This window comes from Ammodytes marinus, assembly GCF_949987685.1.
Source record: "Ammodytes marinus genome assembly, chromosome: 23".
NCBI lineage: Eukaryota > Metazoa > Chordata > Actinopteri > Uranoscopiformes > Ammodytidae > Ammodytes > Ammodytes marinus.
Window position 1 is genome coordinate 10,342,659 of NC_137227.1, and position 26,217 is coordinate 10,368,875.

A 26,217-nucleotide genomic window follows, 5' to 3' on the forward strand; every position below is an offset into this window, starting at 1 on the left:
GAGAGGGATCCCTACTCTATTGGTTCCTTCTACTTTTTAACACATTAAAGGGGGTATTCCTTAGCTGAATTGAAGACACAGGGTGCCATATACAGCATGTTCTGATTGATTGTTAAAGCCCCCGTTAACCAAAATTCATAAAATCCTTTTAACTATGTAATTTGGAGAGTTAGTGGTATGATACTAAGCATCTGAAAACAATTAAGCATATCTATCAATACAAATGAAGGATATTGTCATTTAAGATTGATGAACTTGACAGAAATGTAGTTTGGACAAAGCGGGCTATGTTCTGGTTCTTATAGTAAATATTTTGAACCAATAAAACAGTGCTTTATTTTTTAATTCCGCAAAATCTTTTAAGTTTTCTTATTCTCAACTCTGCTCTTTCTTTGCCTCACTGCACTGTGTCTTTACAGTGAGCAGAATGTATCATTTTTTTAAAGTCCATGGTGTGTCTCCTTTGGTGTTTTCCTCACATTAGTGCCTTAGGCCTTTTATCTCGGCCCCCTTTTGCTGTGTCTCAATAATCACAAAGCTGTTCTCTTAAAAGCTCCTTGACGGGCACTTTGGACAAGACTTTGATCTCAGAGCGCTCCGTGTTTGTCTTTAGTTAGAGTTTTAGCCACTCGGATGACTGATCCCACGGCAGCAACCAGAGTTCCTCTCTCTCTCTCTCTCTCTCTCTCTCTCTCTCTCTCTCTCTCTCTTTCTCTCTCTCTCTCTCTCTCTCTCTCTCTCTCTCTCTACTCATCTCACTCTCTTGTGGGCGGAGTGTTTGTCCCTGCAGTGAGCGAACCAAGATTCTGTCAATGAGGTAGTTGGCAGTGGAAAGCAGAAGGGAAGCACACAGGTAGGGAGGGAGCGCCGAATGTCTACAGATCAGGTAAGGACATGTCTTTTTTGTATGTGTATGAGATCTCTCCTGGGGACATTTCTTCTTCAGGAAATGAATGCAATATTTGCTTGGGTGTCTTCTTATTCTTCTCCCTATATTTTTTTTTAAGTGACTTTGATATGCACTCTCTGTGTCTGGATGTCTCCATTGAGCATGGTAGCATGGTATTTAATTCACAAATCAGTTAAAGCTACAGTGTGTAACTTCTGTTGCACCCATAAGGAATTCCGACTGATTACAACAACACTGTCGGCACATCAACATTAGGAAAGTCTTCTGTGATTTTATACCTTCTGCTGTACATCCAGGTTTAAACTTGGCAGTAGATTCAACAACTGAAACATTTTGTGGGCGCATCTTGAGCTCAGTGTCGGGGGGGCAACACTAGTTTGTAAACGCTGCCATACTGAGAAATACAGAGAGTTTTGTGGAGCTCATATAGGCTTAATCAATTTTGTGTCAACTAATTTGGCCATGGCTTGAATTTTACTAATATAAATGTATATATGAAAAAGGTTATGCACCGTATATATGGTGTATTTGAAGAGAAAAACCATTCTAAAAGTGCACATACACGCTCTTCTCTCTGTAAAGCTGCAGCACTGTAACATGCCCCATTGCAGGACACTCTTTTACCTCATATACTCAGCTCTTGTTTCTAGCACTTGGGAAGTATTTGGGAGATTTTTTTGTGGGACTGTGCTGCTGGACGGCGGCCAATGTTATCGGCTCATGTTTTTCAGCGGGATGCCTCAATGGCTCGTCTTTCTTTCTGAAAATTGCTGGCTGCTAAGGACCCTGTCATTATTAAGATTAGAAGAAGAAGCCGTTGCCAAAGGATGGAAGTTACACACATTCCCAGCTGTGGTGCCAAGCCACTTGTTACGTGACGCATCCCATTCCTTCACAGCTGTGTGTGTGTGTGTTTTTGTGTTCGTCGCTAGTTTTTTGCTCTTCAAAAGGCAGGATGAGATTCCGCCAGGCTAGGGAAATGGTCCTTTTTGTGAGTGTAGAATTATGAGACGCTATTTGACCTCCGTGACCTTTGATTATTGTTTCACGCCTGTGCTATGTTATCTCTTTCCGAGGGGGAGGTGGGGTAAACAAACACAAAGCACATGTTGCATGTTGTTTTCCCCAGCTGGTATGTGTCTAATCTTTAAACTAAATATCTCAGAACCTGCACTGTAGCCACAAATCCCCTGGAGTTATTGGGTAGAAGACGATTGGTCGGGACGTATTTAGACCATTCCCCCAAATTTTTCAAATTACATGGGTGGTGCTCTATCTTTCACCCAAACTGTTTTAATTCAAAACAACTTATTAAAGAGGTGCTCTGATGATTTATTATTGAACTTCCATTAAGTTGGGGAAAACACAAGAGAAAGATTTTGAAAAGAATGGTCAAAATTTAAGCAGTACAGGCTGAGATATCCTGACTTTCAGTCGGAAATATAGGACATTTGGATCCTACATTTCCCACAATATAATGTTATAGATTTTTTTTCTAAAATAGACCTGGTATACACCCTATATTTATTAGTACACAATCACATCCCCAGGTGTTTCAAAGCTGAGAATACCCTGATGGTATTGTTTAGGGTTAAAGCAAAACTGTATGCAGTACCTTTTGAAAAAGAAAATAGCATATTTATTATCCTACAAATGAAAGGTGTAATAAGCAATTACTCATACCCATGCTCAATTCAACACACACAGAGGTTTCATTACCACAGTCTTACTTGGTCAGGAAAGTTCCCGTTGGCTAACGTTAACTAAATTATTGCTGTGTAAATGACAATAATGAGTGGGTTTACTGCCTTAATGATTCTATTCTACCTGTGTTAGTGTCAAAGTGACAGTATGGAGTCAGTAACAAATTTATCACTGGCTGTAATTGCCACCTTTGACAATTTCAGCAAAAGTGACATGGGCTTTAAGGCCTGCTCAAAGGCTTGCTCAAACCAAACGGAAGCAGAGTTCCTAAGGATGTAGCCTACTTGTGAAAGAGGTGGTGAAAACGTTGGTGATTTAGTAATTACTTACAAGGCTTGCTGACCAAGTAATAAAGTTAAAACGCTAATCGTTAACACATTAGCCAGCTGGGAATTTGCTACTAGCCTACTCATTGGCTGAGCGTTGCCATCTGCCTGCAGCTATCTAGCTTGCTACGGTGTTCAACGTTACATCTGTTTTGTAACAAAACTTATATTGGTGTTGCAGCTGTTGGCATGGATACTGGCAGGGGTTGTAATTCTGCAAACTATACAGTAAAGGAAATGAAACATTCTGAACTCAGTGGTTGTGATGCTCCTCCACATATCTGAAGAACCTCATCGGTGGCATTTGACAATATTTGAAGGTGTCCATGCTGTGTCAGCTGTGTGTAATATAATGCAAGTGCGAGTGTGTATCTGAAACATCGAGTACGTGTGATATTTTTTCAGAATCTGTGAATATCTCTCAAGATCTGATACCAGTCTGTAATTTGTAGTCGCTGGGGAAATAATCCAGAAATGAACCATGTGGGCTCTGTGTTTTGGTGTGACCAGACCTCAGAAGGCACAGATGACATTATAGAACTGTTTTCACAGGATGAGTAGTAGTACTAAGGATGTGCAAAACAATCATCACTAACTCAAACCTGTGGAGTGCCCCTTTTAAGATGGATGGAGAGAGTGGTACCATACCATGCAACACTGGTGTTTTGTTTTTGGTTGGGATTAGGGAGGGCATGTTTTACAACCACAAGCGTATGGGAATTTCAAATCTAGTCTGTCATTATAGAGCTGCCGGCTTTGACACTCAGCAGATGCCGATGCCTCCCCTTGAACGACATGTCCATAGAGAGAAAACAGTTCGCTGCTGACAGGTGAGGCTAATACAAGGTGAGCTTGGTGATCTTTGTCTGTCTGTCTTAACCCGCATCACCCACTATGACAGGAAATAGGACGGACTCCCTGAGTGCATCCTGACATTATATTGTGTAGCGACTGTAACACGAAGCCCTGTCAAAACAGGAAAGCGGATCAACTGTAAACAGGGCCAGGACCCTCAGAGTGCTCCAGGCAGCTTAACTTTTAGGACCTTTTCCCAGCACTCCCACCCACCTCCCATCTGCAGCCTCCCCACTGGGAATCACATCAGTCAGTGGGCCCTCCAATCATTCACAGGACAAACTTCTTTCACAAGGCCTTTGTGCTATAGCAGAGTAAATATCAGTAACAATGCTGGGTGGTATCTGCTAAAATGTGATCTAATCTCAGCTCTGGTATGTAGCTGGACTTTGTTTAGCTCATCTCACTATTTAAAAAGCTGCATGGTGAGTGTCCTGCATGAGTTTAATGTAGTATAGGGGAGATACTACTTGTCATTTCCGGTCATCTGACAAACTGTCTTCAATATCTGCTCTATTGTGCAACTTTTATGAAGATACAGTCGCAGTCGTCGTTATAGTTTACCCCATATATATATATATATATACACACACACACACACACACACACACACACACACACACACACACACACACACACACACACACACACACACACACACACACACACACGACTGTATTCAAGAATGCACAACCTATAGATTCACAAAATAAATGCCATTATATAGTAGCCTGGAAATCCAGACCCTGATATCTTGAACGCGCAGCAAATTTAATTTGCCAGCGCCTAGTGGCAGGTCTGGGAATGCCAGGCTATATAATTAGCCTATATTTGCCCAAAGACATAGTAAAGAGACAGACCAATTGAATTATGGTGTGGTAGGTATATATTTTAGTTTGATTTAAATTTATTTTCAGTATAAAAACCATAATTTGGATTTTCAATTAATAGAAATAGTAATTTTAAGTACATATCCACCTTCTGTCCTTTATATTTCCGTCCATACAACAATATACAGAGAAAATTCGAATTTTTCAGGCATTTTTCGAATGGTAAAATTAATGGTGATTAATCCACAGAATCCTGTGATTAATCTGATTAAAAATTGTAATCGTTTGACAGCCCATATATATCTATATCTATAGATATAGATATATATATATCTATATATATATAGATATTTTACATACCAGAGTTCACAAAAGGTCCTTCGAGTACACGTTATTGCTTGCAAGTGAAACCACACACCTCAAAAATGTCTGCTTTTTAGGAATTGCTATTCAGCAGCCTTGTTTTCAGTTGGACCAGCACAGATGTATACAGCTTTATCAATACAATATGTAATCCTACAATCAAATCTAAAACTTTCAAATCAACTAAATGGGATCTTCTTGGGACTAGCAAAAAACCCTGCCAGCACTCCTGGTGGCTTCTGAGGAGGAGGTGAAGGGGGATTGTGACCATTTGGAATACTGTTTTTTTTAACACACTCAGCTCCTTGAACCTGATCTTTCTAGCGTCACTAAACATAAGCATTGTTCCTTGGGACAAGCTACAACATGTTCCCTCCAAAAGCACAGGCTGATTATAAGGTGCTTTTCCGTCCGAGGTGCTTTCTGTGTGAGGTCTGGAGTAAGTAGGTGTCCTAGACAAGTGTTGAAGGAATGTGGCAGGATCACATCCGAAGCCTGTTTTTTTTAAATACAAAAGCTGCCCCGACCCACATGCTTAGTGGGGTCTAGTGTGAGGTAGTAGGACAACTTTAGGATCCCCACAAAGAAAGGAGAATTCCAGGTACGAGGAGCCGATGGCTAAACAGTAATAGATTAAAAAGATTTGCTGTGATTGCAAAGGAAGAGGAACAGTTAAAAGTACCCCTAGGTTATTCTCAATACATTTTAATGGGATGTTTTTTTCCATACTGCTTATACTACTTATAGAAAGCCTCTTGTAGCAGAAAGGCCCCCCATGTTAGGGGTGACTATATATACAAAGGTGAAAGGTCACTAATAAACATTGTGCCATATAGAGAGTTTTTAACCTCAGGGAAAAACCAACATTTGTTCGTAATGAACATATTTCCTGGTAGTTGAGCACATAATCAGTCAGACAGACTACAAATACAGATGTGGAACATGCCTGAAGCTGGTGGGAAAGTCTGATTATTGTCGTTTTCTATCATATAATTACGGAAACGATGAAAAACAACTTTCCGGTAATTGTCATTAACCAGTGGTGTTGGTGTATCCCATGAGGCTGTGTATATTATATTGGTGCTCATTCAGGCTTCTGCTTGTAGACCTAGTTGTTTTGTCTAATTATATAGTTTGTTGTTTTGGTATTGGCTTCTTTCCAACAGCTATACAACTTTGCAGTTATGATAGAGAACTGATGATGCAGGTAACACCCTTCACAGAACCAAGTATTTAAGATACTTTAATCCTATGCTCACCCCTAGTGGGATCCAGTTGTTGTCTTGCATGTGTAATATACATTACACTTGACAAAAAACAAAACAAGACAAAAACAGCAGTTTGTGGTTTTAGGGGGGGTTATGTGCTGTAGGCCTAGTAGATCTATTTCTTAACACGCAACAAGGTATCCATCCGCCTTATGTACTGTACTACTGTGCTTAAGCTTTTAATGAAATGCCGATCACTGAAACTTGTTCAATTTATTTTACAGCTCCCGACGGATCATGTGGCAAAAGCTCTCAGACACCTGCCACAATAACATCATACAACCAAAGGAAAATGAAGATTCTAGAAAAAGACAACCACTGCTTTACTAGAGTGCTCGGCTGAAGAACGTTTCTAAAAGCGAATCCTACTTTTTTCTTTTTTTTGGAGCCACTCCTTGAAGACCCTGCAGGATTTTTGATTGTGACTGACAGCGATGGGTTCTCAGGGTCAAATGCTGGCCTGGGCCTTGCTACCAGTGCTAGTGCTGGGAATGACCTGTCCATCAAACGCTTCCTTTGTGAAAATCAATAAGGGATTAAAGGTGAAACGGGGCAAGTCAGCTTACCTGCAGGAGGGTGACCTGCGGTTCCATATTCCCCGTCAGAAGGACGCATGCAAGGTGGAGGTGGTGTTAAATGAGCCCATAACTCAACGAGTGGGGAGACTCATGCCTCAGGTAAAATCCTCTTCCAATGCTTCTCTCTGCGCCTTCAGGGCAATTGACCATGTTGTAGAAAAAAATGCATAAAACTTCGAGGTTTGACAGCCAACATGTAGGAATTATGTTAGAAGTTTTGTGGTATGATGATGACAAGAGTTCATTACAAGGAGCTGGTATGTCTTTTGATTTATTTTATTGTGCAGCTACTCAGGCTCTACAGTATGAGGTGACTAGATGAACCTGTCTCCAAGCTAGAAAATGCATATACAAATTTGCTTTGTCATACAGTTTATGGGTTGGAGGAAATGTATCCAATGGCTGGATGTCCTTCTTTGTATTGTTAACCAATGCCATAACCCTACCTGGTTAAGGACAGGGAAAGATTTGAATTTTGGATGAATATTGAAAGTGTCAATGCATCTCCTCTTGTTACATTATATCAATATTAGGGGCCATAATATTTCCTATTTTAGTGCGATGAGTTGCCTAACATGAAAAACAAAAAACTAAAACACGTGTGCTACTGAAACTACTCTGTGAATGATTATAATTGAAGTGAATGATTGAGTTGAAATGGAGTTCAGAATGCAAGCAGTACATGCCTCGACCAGTCTAGCATTCAGCCGAGAAAATAGATTTATTTTAAAGAGAAGGTGGAGGTATCCCTCCCTACTTCTCCCTTTGTTTTCCAGCCAGACAGTCCGCCTCCTTTCTAATGACTCTGTGCTGATAGATACAGTCGTCTGTTAAATGTCGAGGATGAGTGTCTTTTTTTCTGTGTTTTTCTGTACTAGTGACTGATTCATTATATTTGATAACTAACATTCCCACCTTTACTTGTGCAGGTATTTGATTGCCACTATTTGGCCGATGAGGTGAAGTACATCCATAACGGCTGTCCATTGTTGAAGGAGGACACGGTCATGCTCCGACTGTACAGGTAAAGCATATGAATGTCTTTATCAACTGTCCTTTTTTTCTTTCACAGGTGTATTAGAGTAATAATTTTTTTTTTACAAGGTTTACAGAGACAGAGACACACATGGAGGTGTTTTCTCTCCATGTGGACATCATTGAGCCTGATTGCAGCATCATAAAGCTGGGGCCAAAATCCCTGGAGGTTCCTGAATTCTACGGCCTGTCCGATGCCGTGGATGGCAACGTGTTGTCCTTCCACTATGACAAGAGGTCCAGCCTGGAGTGTAGCATTCGTTTGAGTGGCCAGGACACCCACCTGCCAGCCCATGGCCAATTGGTCACCGGAGAGCCAGACAAAGCCACGACCAGAGGCGACGAGCCAGAGAGCTTCGTCCACCTACGTCAGCAGCTAGGTAACTGTTGAAACGGCATGGCTGACGGCTTATGAAACCCCTGTCCCTAGATTGATTGTACTTTAACACTGCTAGTAAACTCTTTAAAAGTGGTGATTGTAACGTTATTCACAAAATGATGTCATCTGCATAAAGAGTAAATTTGCCTCATCTCTTTGTGATCTCTTTTTAATTATTCAGATAATAAAGACAGAGCGATGTGTAAATCTGACGGCTGCCTAAAGGGGCTGAAGCTGGTGAGGTTCACCAAAATCTCCTGTGATGACTTCCTTATGATGGGACTGAGGTATCAGCATATAGAACCTCCATCTCCAGATGTAGACTACATCCCTATCAGGCTAGACCTCAAGGACACCAGGAGTGGCAGCATATATCAAGTAATTCCGCTGTTTTAATGTTAACAATTCTATATTATATAGTTTTGTATAGGTTTGAACTTACTACCTGTACCTGAACTAATATTTTACTCAAGCAAGCAATAATACTAAATTGCAGTTTTAGCAATATATTGGGTCACTATTTGCATGTGCCTTGTTGTATTTGCATCTATATTACTTCTTCACTAAAAGAAAAGGTAAATAAAAGACCCCATTATTTAAAAAAAATATGTATATTATTTCCTCTAAATTTGCTAAATGCTAAATTGAAAACGATTGTGGTTTTCCTTGTGTAGTCTGAACAGGCCTGGATTCCAGTGCGGGTAGTGGGTGCAATGCCTAACCAGCCTCCCAGACCGTCCTTCATGTCCATGTTTATCCTGGAAGTGGATCAGTTTATCCTCACTCCGCTCTCGACTGCTACGGTGGACGGCGAAGACGAGGAAACTCCCAAACAGCTTTTGGTTTTCAACATCACCAAACCCCCCGCGGACGGCTTCATCACTCATCTGTCCGATCACACTCGCCCAATCTCCTCCTTCACGTGGCACGATCTCAACGACATGCTCATCGGGTATCAACCTCCCAACTCCTCACATACCCAACGCAGGAATTACGAGGTACAGTAGCACTTTACCATTCTTATATTGTGGTACACTGTATAAAACAATTAGTTTTGCCTGTTGTCAATGATTTTTGAAAATGTTCCCATACAGGCGGAATTTGAGGTTCATGATTTATTCTTTGAGAAGAGCCCTTCAATGTTGGTTCATATCTCAGTGAGGAATGCAGAAACGAATGCACCCAGAGTGTCTTGGAACATGGGTATGCTAGCATCGTGACATTGCAAAATGCACAGGAGTAATTCAGTTTCCATGTAATAGTTGGCATTTACAATATATTTAGCCAAGTTCTTTTTCTATGAACAATGTATCTTCTAGGTCTCAGTCTCTTAGAGGGTCAGTCCCGGCCAATAATGTGGGAGCAGCTCCAGATTGTGGACAACGACAACTTGAAAGCTGTTCGTATCATCACTGTGGATGGCCTGCAGCATGGGCGGCTCACTGTCAGAGGTACAGACCCAATAACTGCCAAATGCATACAGACATAATAGCTTTCTCGTCACTTCTATCTGGTTACCTCTGTAGAACAAATATATATTTTTCATTTAACTTTTATTTATCCTCGAGAGACCAATTGAGGGGTGACCCTCATTTTCAATGACGTCGAGTTCAAACAAATTCAAAGGAAAAACAACAATACATTAACAATATTCAACGCAAATACATCAAATACACAACAACAGGTGAAGAGAAAAACAATTGAAACATTTACACAGTGGTGAAATTAAGTGGTAGCAATTAAAATTAAATGGGTGAGAGTACAATATAGCCTAATTAAAACAGTTACAGGTAGAGTTTGGCAGATTTAAAATATATGGCTATCCCGCAAATACTGCAGGTAAATCCATTTCGAGCTGGGGAATCATCTGACAAGCTACCTTCAGCTGTGCCATATTCAAACCTTATGTGTCTAGGGCTGAACAATGTCTGGATAAAATCAACAACACATCAAGTTTAGGTTGGGAGATTTTCAAAGTTTGGGAACATTGATATGCCAGTTCACACCCTTGACCAATAGCAAACCATGAATGTGCTGTCCTTTGACTTAACACAAATGTTACTACATCGGAAAATATATTTTTTTAAATTCTGTTTGATTTGATTGCTACATGTAAAATCCAGGAGGAAAGGGCTTCATGTTCACCGTCGATGACATCAAGGCGGGCGTGGTTCGCTATCACCACGACGACAGCGACTCCACCAAAGACTTCGTCGTCTTCCGTATCACCGACGGCCGCCATCAGACCCGGCACAAGTTCCCCATCAAGATCCTGCCCAAGGACGACAGCCCTCCGTTCCTCATCACCAACATGCTGCTGGAGGTGTCCGAGGGCCAGATGGCTCTGCTGAGAGGCTCCACCCTCCAGGCTTCAGACATGGACTCCAGCGACGACTACATCCTCTATAACATCACCCGGCCTCCACAGGCTGGAGAGGTCATGAAGATGCCAGGAGTAGGACTCACGGGTCAGAACATTAGACATCTTTTTCCTTTTTTTTTTTATATATAGCCTATACAGCGCCGGAAAAAATTAAAGAGACCAGTCTGGATTTTTTTTCTCTACATTACTTAATGCTGTAAATGACAATATGTTGGGGGGAGGGGGAGGGGGGATTTGGCAGAAATCTCGTCAGTAGTTTGTAGAATAAAACCAAAATGTTCATTCTACTCAAACATATACCTATGAATAGTAAAACGAGAGACACTGAACATTTCGAGTGGTCTCTTAATTTTTTCCAGGGCTTTATATCATACACAGAGTTTGTTTTTGTTATAACAAAATCATGTCATGTTTTCATCTGATTTCTGGATTCAGGTTATCCTGTCAACCACTTTCTGCAGAGAGACCTGTCCCAGTCCATGGTTTACTATCGCCACCTAGGAAACGAGGTGTTCGATGACTCCTTTGAGGTGGTGCTGTCGGATTTCCATGACCCCCCCAACCTGTCGGAGCCACAAGTGAGTAACAGTAACAGACCCCTTAAATTATGTGATTAAGTGACTTCATACTTTTGCAGCAGGACTGCAGCAAGGAATTGATCAATGTCATATTGGTAGAAAACTGGATTCAACCTCATGTCAGGGAATCAATTAAATGAATCTTCTGGGGAACATGAATGTCTATATATAATGTTGTCTTGGGGAATCCTGTAATCTAATTTCACTATCAACCTTAAGGATCACCAGCGTGATCAGGTTTTATCTTGGGACCGTAGTTTCTCAGAAATTTTATTATGACCAAAACTGATGGAAGAATAGTAGCCACATTACTGACATGGCTAAATAATTGGGGAAATCCATTGGGGATAAAAGTTAACATTGCTATGATCGTTCATCATATAATTGTACTTGCCGTCTGATTCAGTGATCTACTGTATGATGGTGTCCTTGGGGTGCAGGTGGTGGTGGTGCATATAGAGCCTGTTCCAGACCAGCCGCCTAAAGAAGTTCCTGGTTCCAGCCGGTGTCTGGTGGTCAAAGAGACAGAAGTGCTCCATATAACACGTCAACAGCTTCACTTTGTAGACCAGGAGTCTCCAGACAGTGAGCTTACCTATACGGTTACCACTCCACCTTTCTACTCTGGCCCTCACGGGTTAGTATATCCTTGTTCACCTTTCAGAAAAAACACATTGAACACCAAACATTGGAAAAAGTGGAAGATTTTGACTGAAAGATGCGCTTTTGTCCTCATGAACAGCAGTCCAGATGCAGGGAGGTTGTTCTTAGTCGACAGCATACCCAAGTTCACCAAAGACTCCAGTGCGCCAGTACTAAGGCTCTTCACACAGGTGATTTTTTTATTTCATTCAGTAAAACATTATAGGTACATTTAGTTAGACTAGCTTATTAATTTCCCCCTTTTTTCTCTGTTTCCAGCATGCAGTGAACTACATGAAAGTAGCCTACATGCCTCCAATCCTGGACATTGGCCCTTACCCTCAGTACATCCAGTTTGTTCTCTCTGTAACCAACCACCTGGGCAAAACAGTCACCGGGATTTGCTTTAACATCACTGTGGTGCCAGTGGACAACCAGCCGCCACAGGTAGAAAAAGAGCATTGCATCATCCTTATCTAATTACTTGAAGATATGTGGATATGTTGGATGTATAGCAAAAAAAGTGTGCGTACGTTCTGTTTTCAGGTTATTACCAACTCTCTGACTGTAGAAGAGGGTGGGGAGTGCTGGATTGGCCCTGAACAGTTGCTGCTGTCAGACGTGGACTCCATGGAAGAAGCCCTGAAGGTGGCGCTGTGGAGAGAACCACAGCATGGAGCTCTGCGGCTAGGTGGCCTCCCTCTTAAACCAGGCCACGCTATCACTGTGCAAGACCTGAAAAGCCTTAAAGTTAGGTCAGACATCCTGCTTTATTCATTTTGTGCGTTCTAGTATGATTTAATACCCTCTAGATATGAATGGGCACAAATTCTGTGTGTTTTCTGCAATGGGCCTTTGAAGTGCATTAAGGTGTAGAGTTTTATGGTAACTGGTAACTTGGCATACATCTGAGGACAGTTGTAGTTTTGACTCAATGTTGCGTTATATGATTTTTTAATGGTCACTAGAGGGCAGAACACACAGCCATCGTGCATGATTCAATGATGAGTATATATTAATTTGATTTAATTCTGACTGCTTTGTATATTTAATGTTGCTGATTCGTCAATCAGGTACTATCACGACAGCTCAGAAACTGTGGAGGACAACATTGACTTCACTGCAACAGATGGCACCAATTCAGTCAGTTTTGTACTGCAAGTGAAGGTAATTCCTCTCTCATTTGAGAAAATAGAAATGTTCTATATAGATTAGATATTGAATTTCCTATAGAAATGAACAATCGAAATGGCTCAACACTCTTGGTCCTTCTTCACATTGATAAACAGCAGAGTATAAATGGAACCATCCACTGTTCCACTAAAGTTACTTGCGTATACAGGTGATGCCGATCAATGACGAGGTCCCGGTGTTGGTTGCTGGTTTGAAACCAGTTCTCAGCTGTGCAGAGGGAGAGGAAATAGTCATAACAGCTGAGTATATCTACGCTACTGATGCGGACAGCGACAACAGCAGCCTAGCCTTCCTGATCGCGCGGCAGCCTTATCACGGTGTGGTGCTCCGGAGCGGTGTCATCGTCGATCGCTTCATCCAGGCAGACATCACTGCAGGGATCATCGCCTACAAACACACAGGTTGGTAGCACAGAGCGGGTTTAAAGGAATAGTTCAACATTTTAAATTTGTGCTTTTTTTCTTTTTTTTTTAAGATATTTTTTGGGCATTTTTATGCTTTATTGATAGTGTAGAGACAGAGTTGAAATGGGGCAGAGAGGGGAGTGACATGCAGAGATCGACCGCGGGCTGGAATCGAACCCGGGTCTGCTGCTGGCCGAGGCGCATGGTGGGGACGCCCTACCAACTGAGCTAAGGGCGCCCCCGGTGCTCTGTATTTTTACACATTATGCACTTTGGGAATACATAATGGATCGAAACCAGATCGTCACAGGTACTTCCTGGTTTCTTTCCAGTATATATTGGATTCTAAAATACTAAATCAAAAATGCAAGCACCGTGACAGGAACAGTTTCTATCACCTTTTCTTGAGCCGGAGAGTGAACATTTTTGAACTATTCCTTTAAGGCTATAGGGTACTCTTGGAGAGATGAACCTGCATTATCAATAGAGTACAGTATGGATTTCCTCTAAAATGTCTTAATATGATTTTGGTTGTAGGACTGGAGATTGGCCTCACCCCTCGCCATGACACCATCACCTTTGTTATTTCGGACGGAGAAACAGAAAGCTCTGGTCCATGCTGCGGTGAGAGGAACCCCACCAAGCCCAGGGGCGTGACTCAGCCTCGAGACAGTCTGCCTGTGTACGACCTCAAGATAACAGTGTTCCCAGTCGACAGCCAGCCGCCTTCACTTAGAATAGGTGAGCCATTTCTAACGCAGTCACAGGGATTCCACATAGAGACACACCATGGTCCACTTTAACAGTGTTTTTCCACTTATTTTAGTTGAATTAAACTCTCCGCACCTCTTAATATTGTAATTGGCAGACATATTTTAGTCAAAGCAGGAGATACACCACTGTAACCAAAGACATGAATCAATGCTGTATAATATTGAAAAATACCAACTCCAGGGCGCTCTTATTTTGCATGTTGGCTCACCGACACTGAAATGTTTTCTTGACATGACGGCTGAATGTGTGCCATGAAAAAAGTCTATTAGCATGATCTTTTAAATGACCCCATAACAATCTATTTATATCAGGTTAACCAAAAGGAACACATTTAGCATTAGAATATGTTTGTGAGCAAGACCCTGATGATGTAAACAACAACAGTGAAATAGTAACTTTTCAGGTAGCCTTCTAACATCACACAGTGTTTTCAGGGATCCATTTTTCCTGTCAGGAAAGTTTGTTTAATCATTTCGAGAATGTAGCATTTAGAAAATGTTCACTTCCCTGACGCATTGAATGTTACACGGTGCACCTAAAGGAATTTAAAAGTATGATGTTATTACATTAATGGTCCTTTCCTGTTTGTAGGTGAGATCTTCATGGTGGATGAGGGTGGTACTGCCCCGGTAACTGCGTCCCATTTGAAGGCCTCTGACGCGGACACTGTCCTGGACGAGCTGGTTGTCAATCTGATATCCCCTCCCCAGTTTGGCTACATTGAAAATGTCCTGCCCAGTCCCGGCTTTGAGAAAAGCAACACGGGCATAAGCATAGGTAAGCATTATAATGTATTTCTATCATGCATAAGTGACACAAAAAAAATATTTAATGTGTTTTCTTACCGACATCTTTTATTTCTAGCCTCCTTTTCATACAAAGACATCATCGACGGTCACATTAACTACGTTCAGTCCAGACACCAGAGGATGGAGCCCACAGCCGACCAGTTCATGCTCAGTGTATCAGACGGCAAACACACCTCTGCCCATGTCCCCTTCTACATTATTATCAAGCCCACAAACGACGAGATCCCAGAGTTTGAGGCTCGCAACGTCACAGTAAGTTCTCATGGTCGGTCTCACAGCTAACAACCAAAAATGAGACGGATCAGATTTGGTTCACAAGATAACGGTTTCGATGTTCACTGATGTCCTTCTGTGTTGAGGTCAGAGAAGGAGAGATGAAGCAGCTGGACTTGTCTGTTTTGCATGCCATGGATCTGGATGTGCCCAGGGACGAGCTGCAGTTCAGTGTGCTCAGAGCTCCTCAGCACGGCGCCATCATGAACCACGGTGGTGTAGAGCCGGTCCACAAGAAACGAGATGCCAGTCTGATGTCCCCTGTGGTCGACTTCACAATGACCGATCTTACCAATGGTACTTTTTACATGGCAGTGCTAAAGCCTCATTTCACTCATAGGACTCATGAATAACCAATTACCGTAGTTTATGACATTAAGCATTAATCTGATATGGGTTACAATTAGTCTCTGACTAGCTTTGAGTTCAGACAATGCTGTCTCAGCACTAATGTTGCATTCAAGTCCTATGGGGAAGATGTAATTTGATTGGAAACTACCACTTATCACTTATCTTAAAACTCCATATTTAGGTCTGCGTTGTTCCATGTGGGTAGTATGCTCATCATTTACTATAACGCTCAAACTCACAAACTGATCAGTTAACTCACTAACTGTAATTGGTGACGTATGGGGATGTAGGATGATTTACGTGGAGAGAGATGCAACCTACTATGACATCTTTCGATAAGTCAAAAACATCTGTATCCTCTTTGGCTGTAGGTATGGATCTGATGTACATGCACGATGACTCTGAGAACATGGAGGACAGCTTCACCATCCAGTTGACTGACGGCAGGCACCAAGTCAGCAGACAAGTCATGGTTAAAGTGCTGCCGGTCAATGACGAGGAGCCTCATGTCATCAGGTTAGACTAAAATCTTCACAACGGTTCCATGTTGAAATAACAGTCATCACCTGACTGAATGTAAAAGAAAAAGTTAATTTCACCACTCTCTCTCTCGTGTCCTTCAGGAACAATGGTCTGGAGGTGGAGCCGGGAGAAGCCAGGCTTATATCCAGTGTGGCACTCTACGCACAGGACAATGACACACCGTCTTCAGAGGTCATGTACATATTTAAGAGTGTCCCCACCCAAGGACTACTTCAGCTTAAGGTTGGTGTAGAAAGGGATTTACTAAATGTTTTTGATATGATGTCATCTTTCACGTTAGCTGTATTGAAGGTACAGGGTGAAGAATTTATTGGCATTTTTTCAGAAAAGAATATGATGTTATTAAGTATGTTTTAATTAGTTCATAATCTTTAGTAACTACCTTAGCTCCTACACATCTTCCTTAAAGGGAGGGGTCTTACCACTGGATGCCGCTAAATAGAGATAAATGAAGATATTACACACAGTACCTTTTAAATGTTGAGACTATTCGTGTATATCCGAAGAGAAAAGATACATTTCTGTCCATATTCCCATTATTATGCTGCTATACACAATGTCACTCTAAGATAGTGGATACCACTGGGAGTTGCTATGCTCCTAACTGTGAAAGAAACTTTCTCAGGAAGCTCGGGACTGGGTGACCCTGTCGGTGGGGAGAAACTGCACCCAGGAGATGGTGGACATGAACCTACTGCGCTACACGCACACAGGCCTACACGGTGCTAACACACAGGACTTCTTTGTCTTCTACTTGTCGGACGGAAATAATCAATCGCCCCCACTGCACTTCCATATCTCTGTCAAAAATCTAGAAAAAGGTACAGGAATTCACTCTTTCATTCCATACCGATGTGGTTCCAGTTATATAATAGGTTTTAAAGGTGGAGTCAGACATTTTGGAGACTGCTTGTTGCCAAAATCACTTTTTGTTAAAATCAGTTTAATATCTCCTCTCAACCCACAACCTGTCTGTACTGTGTGTGTGGGCTGAAAAAACCCTGTTTACAAGACCTAGGCTGTGTATTAACACTGTATTTATTATTCAGCGCACATACTGTACGTCATACTGTACCTTTACATGTCTCCTCTAATGACTTTTCAGGGAATATTGCCATATTTGTGAAGCCAGCCCAAGTCAACCGAGGGGATCGCGTGGTTCTCACCACAGACGTGCTGATAGCCACTGACGGCACGGACAAGCCTGAGGAGCTCCTGTATGACATCACCAACCCCCCTGCTCACGGACACATTGAGTACATCAAACACCCTGGACTGGTCATCTCCTCCTTCAGCCAGATGGACATTGCAGCCAACCTTGTGGCCTATGTGCATGACAACAGAGCCAGCACACCCAAAGAAACCTTCCAGTGAGTGTAGAGGCCATGGTACAACTTACTCAGGAATTTTTATAAAACATACAAGAGCTATATTTCATAAGCAGGTACAAAGGCCTAATATGTACAAGCATGGATTATGTGACAGTTCGGTTCAAAAGGTCATTTAATAAGCTGTCCCAGACCTAGCAGTTGGTCTCCAACATTGGATTTTATACTAATCTAGAAAAAGGTCTGCTTTTGGGTGGAGCACCCTAGAGACGCATGAGTAATGGAAATTGAACATATCTAATCAGGAAGGAACGGGAAGATTTGGTGTGTTTTAAATTTCAATCTTGTTATCAGTACACCTGCTCTGAGATCAGTTTTGCCATGTTGATGTGGGGGGAGGGGACACAGTATCATAAATCGGACTCCTATATAATGAAAAAAACTACTCTGTCTTATTCTCCACTTCAACCCTTCTGGAAACCTGTGTTTGAAAAGCCCAGTCAGATTTTGCTCCCCTTATGACATCATAAGGGGAAAAGTCACACCCCCTAATTACCAACCTACCGCCACCTGTGATAAGCCACACCCCCAGTGTGACCTTTAAATTTACCCTGGAGTTGATTTTTCTCACAGTGACCACACCTTCCCAGACATCCTAACACCCAGTCTTATCTTACGTTTCGGCAGGTTTGTTGTGAGGAACGGTGTGTCCAGCCGAAACGGAAGCTTTGAGATTGCGGTGGAAATGGTGGATCGCGTCCTGCCGTCCCTGTCCTCCAACAAAGGCCTCTCGGTTCCACAGGGCTCCTCTCTGATCCTGGGTCCCGACTCCCTGGCCATGTCTGACCCTGACACACCACCCAGCGCCCTGACCTTTGTCCTGCTCCAGCCTCCGCAGTATGGCAAACTGCTGTTGAGCGGTGCCATGCTAACCGCCGGCTCAAACTTCACCCAGAGACACATCCAGGAGCTGGAGGTGGCCTATGAACATGACGGGGGGCCGTCGCAGATCGATCGGTTTGCCTTCACCGCCTCCGACAGCACCAACCGGGGTTTCCTGCTGGACGGCCGGCTGCACACTGCATCAGTGTTCTTCACCATCCAGGTACATGATAAAGGGATTATTTGGGGGGTTTAGAGGCTCTGTGGTTGTCTCCAAGCAGCCTCATCTTGATAAAAGGTTGTGTACTGCACACCGGTGATGTGAAGGGAGTAGGAAATAAGAGTGTGGTACCTCCTTTCCTTTAAAAGTATTTTTCTAAAATAAATGTATTCAATCACATTTTAAAACATGATGCATTATAAAAAAGAAAAAAGAAATCAGTCAAATCGAAGTGTCAATCAATGTTATGATTGTATTGTTTCACCAACTACACTATATACAGTACACTCACAGCGACTGTTTTGAGTACTTGTATTGTACGTATATTTTTTCCTGATAACACTTTTGTACTTTTACTTTTACCTAAGTAAAGATTCTTGGTTCTTCCTCAAACACTGAAGGGGATAATGGTCAATGCTAAAATGTTGCACAGGTAAAAAAATGAATCAAATAAAAAAATCACTCAAAGACATTATGTTTTTCGAAAAAATAGAATTGACAGTGAGGGGCTGTGCTGGTAAATTTGCCAGGAAATGGGATGCTTTCATAGCTCATTTCAATTCTTTGTCGGCCTTGGCCCAGGACTGAATTTCTGAATTTTTCATGTCTATTTGTGCACATTTTTGTGTGAAAGCTCATTGTTTTTTGTGTGATGGATTTTGATTTCATTCGAGCCTGGAGACAGTTGTTCCTTGTTTGTGTTCTTGTTGTTAAAAAAAATTGAAAACCCAATAAATAAATGAAAAAATATATAAATAAATAAAATAATCATAAAGGCAGCAAATCAAAGTTGAAAACGAGAACTGTCGTCGAAGTCAGTGTTTCAATTAAGTTAATTTGTTCATGTGTGCCTTAACAAATATTCCCTTTTAAAACCAATAACAAAAAAATACAGATTTTTTTTTTTATTATTCACTATTTAATAGAACAAACGCATGTCATTTCAGATCAAGCCTTTGGACAAGTCGTCTCCTGAGGTGGTGAATCTGCTTCCTCTTTGGAAGGCGGAGGTTTTGGGCGACGGACGACATGGGATCTTTCTGTCGTCTCGAGAGCTGAAGGCCAAAGACAGCCACAGCAGAGAAGAGGAGCTGGTCTTCTGCATCGTTCGCCAGCCCTACTTTGGCTACCTGGAAAACATTACTACAGGTCGGGGAAAAACACACTGCTTCCTTCTCTATCACAGCTCAGCTTAGAATTTAAAAAATAAGTCTTCCTCTTTGCTCGTTTAGGTGGCTTTATACGGCAGCGCTTCTCTCAGACGGAGCTGAACAAGAGGACCATTGTCTACATCATCAACCCAGACGTGGAGTCCCTCTCAGACAGCCTGGAGTTCACAGTGTCAGATCCTTTGGGAAACACTGGCCCCACTAACATGTAAGGGGGGAAAAAAACCCAGATTTTTTTTTAACGCTATCTTTAATATAATATATAGTCTTCACCGTGCCTGATAACCTTGTCTCTGCAGTCTTAAATTCAGCTGGTCCACCGTGGAGCTGTCACAGCCCAAGTACTGTGTGCATGAGGACAAGGGAAGTGTCTCGTTGGACATCATCCGAAAAGGAAACTTGGCAGAGTCTTCGTATGTCACCGTCAAGGTCTGCAAGTTGCTCACGAGTCACTTTCATGAGTTGATTTTGTTTCACCAGTCACCTGCTGCTTGGCATTTTTCTTCTGACAGATTTTAAGACCTGTTTCTGTTTTATGTTTCATTTTCGTAGCTCAAGGAGTTGACAGCAACAGCTGGAAAGGATTTCCGCACAAGCTCCTCTTTCCTCATTCAGTTTGATCCAGGTATGTGCTCAATAGTACAGAGAGAGAGAGAGCTTGCCTGCTGTCTAAAAGAAATGGGAATTCAAGTGCAGCCTTTAGATTATTCATCTCGCAACACGTTAATCAACTTTGTGGTAGTACAATATTTAATCGCAGGAGTATACCTTTAAGACAAGTCAAATTGTAAAAAGGTGTTTAAACAGTACAGGTACAACTAAAACCACCATAATTAATTGGAATTGTTTACAGTGTGCTTCAAAATAAAAGGCAAAGGACAGACACACTAAATGAGACCTGCAACAATGCCTAAACTAAAAATGTGTTCTGATTGCGTCTGTGAAGGAATGTCAAAGAGGAGCTGGCAAACAGAGATCATAAAGGATCACCTTGAAGAAGCTGAGGAGATGTTTGAAGTGCTGCTGGTCTCTCCCGAAGGCACGGTGATCGGCAGCATCAACAAGGCTCAAGTCACCATCGGGGACTCAGGAAAAGGTAGACATTATTAATATCTTATAGGATACTTTCCAAGATTTCATCATATTTACACTTAAAATCGCTTTTAGGTGATTTTTACTTTAAAACATTACTTCCACAGTATAGTATTTTTGTGAGAGCTATGCATTGTTATCACAAGGTGGTGCCAAATATTCTCATTAAAAGCTCAGGGAGACGATATTTGACCAAAGTCCCTAACATATGACATATGAACTTAAAAACACCACAGGACAATGCAGCCAGAGTCCTAAGGATCCTGTCCTTGGAGGAAAAACGATACGGCCAGGCGCCTACCCCAAACATGGCTCCATTAAAGTGGAGAAATTGCCCCTAGGCACGGAATCAGTAATCTGGCCCCGTGGAGACAGCCTCCCCAGGCCTAGAGAAGAGGTCCCTAAAAAGAAACTCAAGGTTCAGGGCAATCCAAAGTCTGTAAGTATCTGTTTGTCAAAGATCAGCTCTGCATTTGACTTAATCCAAGCAGTAATTTTTCTTTCATATTAGTGGCATTGTTTCACCTTAAAACTATCTATAAACTGTTCTTCTTTCAGATTGCACCTTCATCAGTTCTTCACAACGGGACAGACATTGTTTACACGGTGAGCAGAATTAGATACAGCAGCTGATACTAACCTGACATAGGACAGAAAAGTCTTAAAGGTGGAGTCAGTGATTCTGGAGAATGCTTGTTTTTGTCATTTTGTCAGGGGATATCTCCTGACAATCTGTTCATACTGTGTTAATTTGCAGCCTAGGCTCTGTAAATGGACATGCTGCTAGCTATGGTGGACCCCTTTTGTTTAAATTAAATGTGTTAACATGCCAGTTTACACAGCCTAGGCTGTGTATTAACACTATACGTTTGCAGCGCACACACAGTACGGACAGGTTGTCGATCTTGAGGAGACATTCATTCATTTTGACTAAAAGTGATTTTGACAACAAACGTTCTCCAGAATTGCTGACTCCACCTAAAATAATCTATGGTCTTTTCGATTTCAGTATCATGGCATCATGCAAATGCGAGTAGAAGATGACACCTCCACATCGAGGAAGGGCAGAAAGGCAAACATCCGTGTGGTTAGCAGGGGGAACCAGCAGCAGGCATCAGCAGCACTTACTAAATCAAAGTCGAACGCTCAAAGAAAGACCTCAAAACCTCAAAAAAATGGACATGTAAGTACAAATGTAGGTGTATAATGTTTGTGATCAGGGCCGTGTGGGGATATCTGCTAATTATGCCAATTGCCATTTCATTTGACTTCATTGCTTTAGCATGATGTTGGGCTCATGGTTATCAATTTCCATTTGGACGGGGGTGGATTGTTTTGTTTTGCTCTTGCTGTGATGGAAACTCTGTGAAGCTTGTTTCTCATGAATGAAGAACTTTCAGGTGACTAGGATGTCTCAGACAAAATAATTTAATAAAGCTTGGCCGAGGAGAATATAACAGCAGTACAAGTGAGACACAGTTCAGTGCCATCCATTTCTGAAGGATACTTCCTGTAATGAGTCCTTTAACTCCTATCTAGGCACATAAAATTATGTCCACATACCGTCATTCATCACCCAGCTAAGAATGTGTGAAGATGCTATAACGTATTGGATCATAAAAATAAACTACGATTACCTTTGTCACGTTGTATGTCTCTTTAGGAAAAATTCGAATTGAACACAGTATACAGTCACATCGTGAAAAATGAATAAAGGGCACCTTCTCCATGTGAATCAATGTTAGGCCAAACTGGGGTTGGGAGGCCCCCTTCGCCTGACAGCTCCCAGCTATCGCGGTTAAGATGAATTAATATTTATTTATTTATAATACATTTCCCTGTTAATTTGTATGACCCATAGGCTGAATACTCCATACCCAAGAACTGTGTGCCAGAGCTGATGGGACTCCTGCATTTCAACCAGACCACCAATCAGCTCTTTCACTGCAATGGTGTCTCCTGGAAACCCTGGGCACCATCTGATCAGGTATTCCAGCTTCTGTAGGGAACCTTCTTGTAATGAAAGCGCTCACTACGTTCTTTGCATTTCTGTGAGAAAGAAAATGTCTGACCTTGGACAATTATTCATGATACCCGTCTGTTTTACATACCTTTCTGTATGTTGGTGAAATATTACAACTACAAAAAATTCTTGAGGACTCATTTTAGTTCTTTGCAATGTATTTCCAATAACTATGATCTCGGTTTTGTGTTGGATGAGTGAGTAGAGGGGCACGGATCATCAGGATCGACAGTGATATAGAATTGGGTGTCGTCTGCATAGCAATAAAAGTAGATCCTGTAAATTATGCCTGTAGGTGTCACATAGACCGATACATAAGAAGTGGCTCTAGTATAGAACCTTGCGCAACTCCATTTATAATATTTGTGGATGAAACTTTTGTAGTGAATTATTCTCCTTGCTTAACACAATGTTGATAGAGCTCTTAAATCATGTCTTGAAGATGACTTTAAAATCATATTTCTTTGTCTGAAAATGTCAACATCTCTGCCCATTTCCTCCTGAAACACAGCTGGTGAGCTCTCAGACGTGTCCTAAGGGCTGGACCTTTCATGGCGGCCACTGTTACACCCTCAGCACTGAGCACAAGGTCACATGGAGCACAGCTAACAGGGCCTGCAGGGAGAGGTACAGTTCAAACATTCTTAGTAAAAGGAATAAACAGACTTGGTGTGAATTTGAGGCCAGAAACATGGAGTTGCATGCTTTTAATTAGTTTCCGTCATGCATAAAAACCGTATAATCTGATTGACATGCACTATCAGTCACCTTCAGGATACAAAACGTTCCTTGTTGTCTTTTTGATGTCAGATATAAAGGCAACCTAGCAAGCGTTGTCTCCAAAGTCGACATGGACTGGATGTGGGACTTTGGTGGAAGAAAACCATTTTGGATTGGTGAGTGACTTTGGATCATTTTTCACAACACTATAATTGTTTGTTTTTTTGTAATAAAACTTTTCATCTTTTGAAAGTCGTTTAGAAAAGTAAACAAGAAAAACAAACGTGTAAAAATGTATGAAAATTATGTTCATGTTGAATTCAGAGATTATCTTAAAGGGGCATTTCACAAATGTAAAGTTATTAAAAGTTGATTCCTTAAATCACTTCATATTAGTTCTTGTTTCCTGAGCCACTTAAGTGAAGGTAACTTAGTCCATGTAAACAACTTTCTAATGTATACAAAGATTAATTTCCTAGGAAAATCACATTAACAACATACAGGTACAGTATATTATAATGTACGTTTTCATTTGAAAGCAGGAATTGGTAAACAGAAGCTTAACATATTGTAATCAGTCTGCCCCGGTAATTACTAGTGAAACAGAAAAACTTAAAATATTTAATGAGGGCTGGTAAACCAATCCTCTTAGAAAGGTCAGCGTTGAGGCCATGCCTGCCACCACACCACTGAAAGCTATTCTCACTTGGTGCTCCTGTGCACATAACATTCCAAAAACTCCACCTGCACCCCAACATCAAGTTGTAGGGTCGGAGATGTTTTAACATCCTAATCCCTGGTGTGCTGAGTTTTGTTATCCTTGTGGGCCAGAGGTCAGAGCTCATGACTCGTTATACATACATTACATACATTACATACATACACACACACACACACACACACACACACACACACACACACACACACACACACACACACACACACACACACACACACACACACACATATATAATAACCAACAGATTTCTCTGCCTCTGTTTAAGGCCTGAATGACAGGGAAGGTCGGGGCCGCTGGGAGTGGGTGGGCGGAGAGCCGGTCACCTTCACTAACTGGAGGAAGACGCCGCCTCGGGCCAAGACGAAGGGAAGCAACAAGTGTGTCCTGGTGTGGAAAAGGGCAAAGTGGCAAATCAGGGACTGCAAGACAACTAGAGGTCATCGCTTTGTGTGTTCGGTAAAGACTTGAATTGGACAGTGTGTGCGGCTTGGCGGCTGTAAGCCTCTGTGTTGTTTCAGAGGAGTTGCAGGAGGAAGGACTGATCCTCTGGACATTTAAACTGCAACAACAAACCGACAACTTTCTGATAAGGACCAATGGGAAGTTTTTTCGTGGATCTGTTCATATCGTCTATAATGAACCAAAGTAACCTGCTACACAAAGTGACCTTGTTTACACTGCATGTATTCTAATTAACCACTGAAAGTATTGGTATATATGTAAAGCTCACAAGATATATTTACCATTATTTAGTGTCTTGTTTTAGTTATTTTGTTCCCTCGACCACTACGAGCCCTGAAAGACCCAGATTCACTGTGTTTGGCTCTGTGAATCAGAAAAAAGGGGTAGGGGGTTCAAGATAAAAAATCATATAATTTGTGTATATGAAGATCAAATGGGATATTTTGTACAACCAGTTCATTTATTTATACATACATTGTGAGAAATTAAAGGTGTAATGTAACAATTTGTATAAATTATCCTCACAGTATTGACAGGGCGAGTCTAATCAGTATTTATTTGTATTCCAAACATTGAGATTGAAATAATATGCCATTGTCTATAATCAGCTATCCAACTGTAATTAGGCACAGGAAAAAAGGAGTTAACGTTGACATTCCTCCATTGGTGATAACAAGCCAGTGTTTTTTCATGTTGCTGTCCCCTTTTATGCGATTTCCTCTCTGGATGTTATTGAGATCTGGGCCAGTAGGTCCTGCGAACCACAAGGTTAGGCGGCAATGTGATTATCCTCATCATGTGATCTACTGGGGGGTTATGAAAGAGGGCCTTTTATATGAGCTGTAAGCACTTCTCAGAGGTTTTCGTGCACTGTAAGGATACGGCAGATCCTCCTACAACTCGGTAAGTCCAACTAAAACTGAACAGAAACATAGACACATGGATAGTTAGAGATCTTTATTCATCCCCAAAGGGAATCGTCAGACACAATTCAGATTGAATATGACATGTGTACGCTATAGAAGGACAGCCTGAAATATGTATGCAGTTTAAGATCAGTGTGGATTACTACTGTTACCAAGAGAAATGTTCTTTGCAAATCTTAAAAGTCAGAAGGGAAGTCTTTCTTCTGTTACACTTCGACTAATAATTTCCTGCCAGCGTTCAATAGAATGGAATCCTTTGCGTCTACGTAACATGTTAAATTATCTGCAGGCAGGGGCTGAGAAAAATAATGACTGAAACCCATCACCCACTCACTTTGTTTACTATGCCTTTAATACAAAGAGCAGTGCTATGTTGACTCACCCTAACCTTAATCCTAGTGCCTGCAATGATGAATCTATAAATAAGTTGTCTGGTAGTGGCTGTGAGGAGCTAATT

At 41.6% G+C, this 26,217-nt stretch overlaps 1 protein-coding gene across 2 annotated transcripts; it reads left to right on the forward strand.

The window, feature by feature from the left end:
* Window positions 1-827: 827 nt before the first annotated feature.
* Window positions 828-26,217, forward strand: frem1a (Fras1 related extracellular matrix 1a). Of its 2 annotated transcripts, XM_080052564.1 has the most exons (38): window positions 828-886; window positions 3,686-3,770; window positions 6,481-6,933; window positions 7,764-7,858; window positions 7,939-8,249; window positions 8,430-8,626; window positions 8,923-9,246; window positions 9,343-9,451; window positions 9,568-9,699; window positions 10,372-10,716; window positions 11,067-11,209; window positions 11,650-11,846; window positions 11,952-12,042; window positions 12,131-12,298; window positions 12,398-12,606; window positions 12,925-13,018; window positions 13,194-13,446; window positions 13,987-14,190; window positions 14,815-15,000; window positions 15,088-15,284; window positions 15,392-15,602; window positions 16,028-16,172; window positions 16,280-16,421; window positions 16,825-17,020; window positions 17,305-17,569; window positions 18,215-18,632; window positions 19,577-19,778; window positions 19,862-20,006; window positions 20,098-20,227; window positions 20,351-20,423; window positions 20,745-20,894; window positions 21,127-21,329; window positions 21,449-21,496; window positions 21,900-22,073; window positions 22,752-22,877; window positions 23,425-23,540; window positions 23,724-23,809; window positions 24,638-26,217. In XM_080052564.1, the coding sequence occupies exons 3-38, from the start codon at window positions 6,691-6,693 to the stop codon at window positions 24,838-24,840; spliced, it is 6,531 nt and encodes a 2,176-aa protein (XP_079908690.1). In that variant the 5' UTR covers window positions 828-886; window positions 3,686-3,770; window positions 6,481-6,690; the 3' UTR covers window positions 24,841-26,217. The 2 variants fall into 2 exon arrangements, with proteins under 2 accessions (XP_079908690.1, XP_079908691.1); XM_080052565.1 differs by lacking the exon at window positions 3,686-3,770 and having other exon boundaries at window positions 835-886.

Coding starts and splice junctions, on each gene's coding strand:
- frem1a (XM_080052564.1), top strand. CDS start 6,691: ATGGGTTCTCAGGGTCAAATGCTGGCCTGGGCCTTGCTACCAGTGCTA. Junction 12,607..12,924: donor CTGAAAAGCCTTAAAGTTAG/GTCAGACATCCT, acceptor TTCGTCAATCAG/GTACTATCACGACAGCTCAG. Junction 20,424..20,744: donor CCTCATTCAGTTTGATCCAG/GTATGTGCTCAA, acceptor GCGTCTGTGAAG/GAATGTCAAAGAGGAGCTGG.